Source organism: Arachis ipaensis, chromosome B06 (genome assembly GCF_000816755.2).
Source record: "Arachis ipaensis cultivar K30076 chromosome B06, Araip1.1, whole genome shotgun sequence".
Lineage (NCBI taxonomy): Eukaryota > Viridiplantae > Streptophyta > Magnoliopsida > Fabales > Fabaceae > Arachis > Arachis ipaensis.
Genome location: NC_029790.2, coordinates 102,039,004 through 102,044,696, shown reverse-complemented (window position 1 = coordinate 102,044,696; position 5,693 = coordinate 102,039,004). Strand labels below are relative to the sequence as shown.

The 5,693-nt window shown below is 39.8% G+C and overlaps 1 protein-coding gene across 1 annotated transcript; it reads right to left on the bottom strand.

The window, feature by feature from the left end:
- LOC110263795 lies at positions 217–702 on the bottom strand. The gene has a single exon (XM_021105589.1). The coding sequence runs from the start codon at positions 700–702 to the stop codon at positions 217–219; it is 486 nt and encodes a 161-aa protein (XP_020961248.1).

Below are 5,693 nucleotides of genomic sequence, written 5' to 3'. Positions count from 1 at the left end.
GTTTTATTTATTTTATTTTCATGCGAATTAAACAAACAAACAACTCTTCTGTCCGCCTGACTAAGATCTACAAGATAACCATAGCTTGCTTCAAATCATAATCCTCGTGGGATCGACCCTAACTCACTCAGGTATTACTTGGACGACCCAATGCACTTGCTGGTTCATTAGCAAAGTGTAATTCCCCCCTAAACCCTAAACCCTAAACCCTAAACCCTAAACCCTCAACATTAACTCACCCTTTTCAACATCAATAAGGGCTCTTCCAGTGGCTAGGAAAGGTCTTCCTATAATGATTGAGGCATGCTCATCTTCCTCCATATCAAGAATGACAAAGTCCACTGGGAGGAAAAATTTTTCCACTTTGACCAAGATATTTTCAACTACTCCATGTGCATGCTTGATTGATTTGTCTGCCATTTGTAGAACTATTTTAGTGGGATTCAACTCTTGAATTTGCAACCTCTTCATCACACATAAAGGCATTAGATTAATACTTACCCCTAAATCGCATAAAGCTCTGTCAAAGGTAGTATTGCCAATAGTGCAAGGAATTTGAAAACTCCCTAGATCTTTCTTCTTTGTTGACAAGTTCCTCTGATTAATGGCACTGTACTCCTTAGTCATCACCACTGTTTGGCCTCCCTTCAAGGACTTATTCTTGGACAGCAAATATTTCATGAATTTTGCATATAAGGCCATTTGTTCAAGAGCTTCTATAAATGAGATGTTGATGTGTAAAGCCTTGAATATCTCCAAGAATTTAGAATATTGCTTCTCCTTATTTTCCTTTCAAAGCCTTTGAGGATATGGAATTCTTTGCACGTACTCAGGAATCAGGATTCTCTCTTTTGGTGGGACTTCTATGGATTGAATAGGTTGCTGGACAGTGGGCTTTACGTGCTCTTCATGAAGATTAATATCCTCTGGAGCTCCATTCCTTGCCCCATCAGTGAACTCCTCTTTTTTGGCTTCTTCCTTCTTTTCTTCTCCTACCACCTTTCTATTTCTCAAGTAAATAGCCTTCCACTTCTCCCTTAGGTTTGGAATTGTGTCATTGGGAAGAACATTTGTGACTTTCTCTAATTGCTGAGCAATCTGGCCTATTTGCACCTCTAAATTCCTAACTGAGGCACCTTGATTCTTGAAATTAGTTCTTGTTTCCTCCCTAAAGCTTCTGGTTTCTTCCATGCATGCTAGTGTGCTCTGAGATAATTTTTCTAGGGCAAGTTCAAGATTAGAAAGCCTCTGGGCATTTTGTTGGGTTGGTTGTGAGTTGGATGGTAATTAGTGGGTGGTGCACGAAATTGTGATCATCAATGACGCCAACAACTTGGTACGCACAATTGTAATCTCAACTCTTTGTCACAACTCCGCACAACTAACCAGCAAGTGCACTGGGTCGTCCAAGTAATAAACCTTACATGAGTAAGGGTCGATCCCACGGAGATTGTCGGCTTGAAGCAAGCTATGGTCATCTTGTAAATCTCAGTCAGGCGGATTCAAATGGTTATGGAGAATTGATAATTAAAAGATGAATAAAACAGAAAATAAGATAGAGATACTTATGTGATTCATTGGTGAGAATTTCAGATAAGCGCATGAAGATGCTTTGTTCCTTCTGAATCTCTGGTTTCCTATTGCCTTCATTAATCATTCATACTCCTTTCCATGGCAAGCTGTATGTTGGGTTTCACCGTTGTCAATGGCTACCTCCCGTCCTCTCAATGAAAATGGTCCAAATTCACTGTCACCGCACGGCTAATCATCTATCGGTTCTCGATCATGTTGGAATAGGATCCATTGATCCTTTTGCGTCTGTCACTACGCCCCAACACTCGCGAGTTTGAAGCTCGTCATAGTCATCCCTTCCCAGATCCTACTCGGAATACCACAGATAAGGTTTAGACTTTCCGGATCTCAGGAATGGCCGCCAATAATTCTAGCCTATACCACGAAGGTTTTAATCTTAGATTAGAAACCCAAGAGATACACATTCAAGCTTGTTTGCATGTAGAACGGAAGTGGTTGTCAGGCACGCATTCATAGGTGAGAATGGTGATGAGTGTCCTATAATCATCACATTCATCATGTTCTTGAGTGCGAATGAATATCTTAGAGAAGAAATAGGCTTGAGTTGAATAGAAAAACAATAGTACTTTACATTAATTCATGAAGAACAGTAGAGCTCCACACCTTAATCTATGGTGTGTAGAAACTCCACCGTTGAAAATACATAAGAACAAAAGGTCTAGGCATGGCCATAAGGCCAGCCTCCCAAAGAGGGTTCAATAATCAAAGCATGATTAAAAGATTGTTTGAAAGATTCCAAGATGAAAATACAATAGCAAAAGGTCCTATTTATAGAGAACTAGTGACCTAGGGTTTACAGAAATAAGTAAATGATGCAGAAATCCACTTCCGGGCCCACTTGGTGTGTGCTTGGGCTGAGCATTGAAGCTTTCACATGTAGAGACTTTTCTTGGAGTTAAACGCCAGCTTGGGTGCCAGTTTGGGCGTTTAACTCCAGCTTTTATGCCAGTTCTGGCGTTTTGACGCCAGAATTTTATGCTGACTTAGAATGCCAATTTGGGCCATCAAATCTCAAGCAAAGTATGAACTATTATATATTGCTGGAAAGCTCAGGATGTCTACTTTCCAACGCAATTAAAAGCGCGCCAATTGGACTTCTGTAGCTCTAGACAATCTACTTCGAGTGCAGGGAGGTCAGAATCCAACAGCATCTACAGTCCTTTTTCAGCCTCTGAATCAGATTTTTGCTCAGGTCCCTCAATTTCAGCCAGAAAATACCTGAAATCACAGAAAAACACACAAACTTATAGTAAAGTCCAGAAATGTGAATTTTGAATAATAACTAATAAAAATATACTAAAAAGTAATTAAAACATACTGAAAACTACCTAAAAATAATGTCAAAAAGTGTATAAATTATCCGCTCATCACAACACCAAACTTAAATTTTTGCTTGTACCCAAGCAACTGAAAATCAAATAGGATAAAAAGAAGAGAATATACAATAAATTCCAAAAATATCTATGAAGATCAATCTTAATTAGATGAGCGGGGCTATTAGCTTTTTACTTCTGAACAATTTTGGCATCTCACTTTATCCTTTGAAGTTTAGAGTGATTGGCATCTATAGGAACTCAGAATTTAGATAGTGTTATTGATTCTCCTAGTTCATATGTTGATTCTTGACCACAGTTACTTTATGAGTCTTGGCCGTGACCCTAAACATTTTGTTTTCCAATATTACCACCGGATACATAAATGCCACAGACACATAACTGGGTGAACCTTTTCAGATTGTGACTCAGCTTTGCTAGAGTCCCCAATTAGAGGTGTCCAGAGCTCTTAAGCACACTCTTATTGTTTTGGACCACGACTTTAACCGCTCAGTCTCAAGCTTTTCACTTGACACCTTTACGCCACAAGCACATGGTTAGGGACAGCTTGGTTTAGCCGCTTAGGCCAGGATTTTATTCTTGTGGGCCCTCCTATCCACTGATGCTCAAAGCCTTAGATCTTTTTTTATTTTACCCTTGCCTTTTGGTTTAAAGGGCTATTGGCTTTTTCTGTTTGTTTTTTCTTTCTCTTTTTTCTTCTTCTTTTTTTTTTATTTTTCGCCTCTTTTTTTTCGCATATATTTTTTTCTGCAAGCTTTTCACTACTTTTTCTTACTTTAAGAATCAATTTTATGATTTTTCAGATTATCAATAGCATTTCTCCTTTTTTTTCATCATTCTTTCAAGAGCCAACAATTTTAACATTCATGAACAACAAATTCAAAAATATGCACTGTTCCAGCATTCATTCAGAAAAATAAAAAGTATTGCCACCACATCAAAATAATTAATCTGTTTTAAAATTTGAAATTCATGTACTTCTTTTTCTTTTTCAGAAAACATTTTTCATTTAAGAAAGTTGATGGATTCATAGGACATTCATAGCTTTAAGGCATAGACACTAAGACACTAATGATCATGTAATAAGACATAAACATAAATAAAACATAAAGCATAATTTTCAAAAAATAGAAAAATAAGAACAAGAAAATTAAAGAACGGGTCCACCTTAGTGATGGCGGCTTGTTCTTCCTCTTGAAGATCTTATGGAGTCCTTGAGCTCCTCAATGTCTCTTCCTTGTCTTTATTGCTCCTCCCTCATGACTCTTTGGCCTTCTCTAATTTCATGGAGGAGGATGGAATGCTCTTGGTGCTCCACCCTTAGTTGTCCCATGTTGGAACTTAATTCTCCTAGGGATGTGTTGATTTGCTCCCAATAGTTTCGTGGAGGAAAATGAATCCCTTAAGGCATCTCAGGGATTTCATGATGAGGAATTTCCTCATGCTCTTGTCCATGAGTGGGCTCTCTTATTTGCTCCATCCTTTTTTTAGTGATGGGCTTGTCCTCATCAATGGGGATGTCTTCCTCTATGTCAATTCCAGCTGAATTGCAGAGGTGACAAATGAGATGAGGGAAGGCTAACCTTGCCAAAGTAGAGGACTTTTCTGCCACCTTGTAGAGTTCTAGGGATATAACCTCATGAACTTCTACTTCCTCTTCAATCATGATGCTATGGATCATGATAGCCCGGTCTATAGTAACTTCAGACCGGTTGCTAGTAGGAATGATTAAGCGTTGGATGAACTCCAACCATCCCCTAGCGACGGGCTTGAGGTCATGTCTTCTTAGTTGAACCGGCTTTCCTCTTGAATCTCTCTTTCATTGAGCGCCCTCTTCACAAATGTCTATGAGGACTTGATCCAACCTTTGATCAAAGTTGACCCTTCTAGTGTAGGGGCGTGCATCTCCTTGCATCATGGGCAAGTTGAATGCCAACCTTACATTTTTCGGACTGAAATCTAAGCATTTCTCCCGAACCATTGTAAGCCAATTCTTTGGGTCCGGGTTCACACTTTGATCATGGTTCTTGGTGATCCATGCATTGGCATAAAACTCTTGAACCATTAAGATTCCGACTTGTTGAATGGGGTTGGTGAGAACTTCCCAACCTCTTCTTCGAATCTCATGTCGGATCTCTAGATATTCACCCTTTTTGAGTTTGTAAGGGACCTCGGGGATCACCTTCTTCTTGGCCACAACTTCATAGAAGTGGTCTTGATGGACCTTTGAGATGAATCTCTCCATCTCCCATGACTCGGAGGTGGAAGCTTTTGCCTTTCCTTTCCTCTTTCTTGAGGTTTCTCCGGCATTTGGTGCCATAAATAGTTATGGAAAAACAAAAAGCAATGCTTTTACCACACCAAACTTAGAAGGTTTGCTCGTCCTCGAGAAAAAGAAGAAAGAAAAGAGTAGAAGAGAAAGAAATAGAGGAGATGGAGGGGGTTTAGTGGTTCGGCCAAGGGGAAGAAGTAGTGTGTATAATGTGTGAAAATGAATGAGCGAAGATGGGTTTATATAGGAGTGGAGAGAGGGGTAGGGTTCGGCCATGTATGGGTGGGTTTGGGAGGGAAAGTGGTTTGAATTTGAATGGTGAGGTAGGTGGGGATCTATGGTAGATGGATGTGGATTGGTAAATAGATTATAGAGAAGAGGGTAGGATTTGATAGGTGAGGGGTTTTTGGGGAAGGGTGTTATGGGAAGGTGTGAAGAAGAGAGAGAGATGAGGTAGGTGGGGATCCTGTGGGGTCCACAGATCCTGAGGTGTC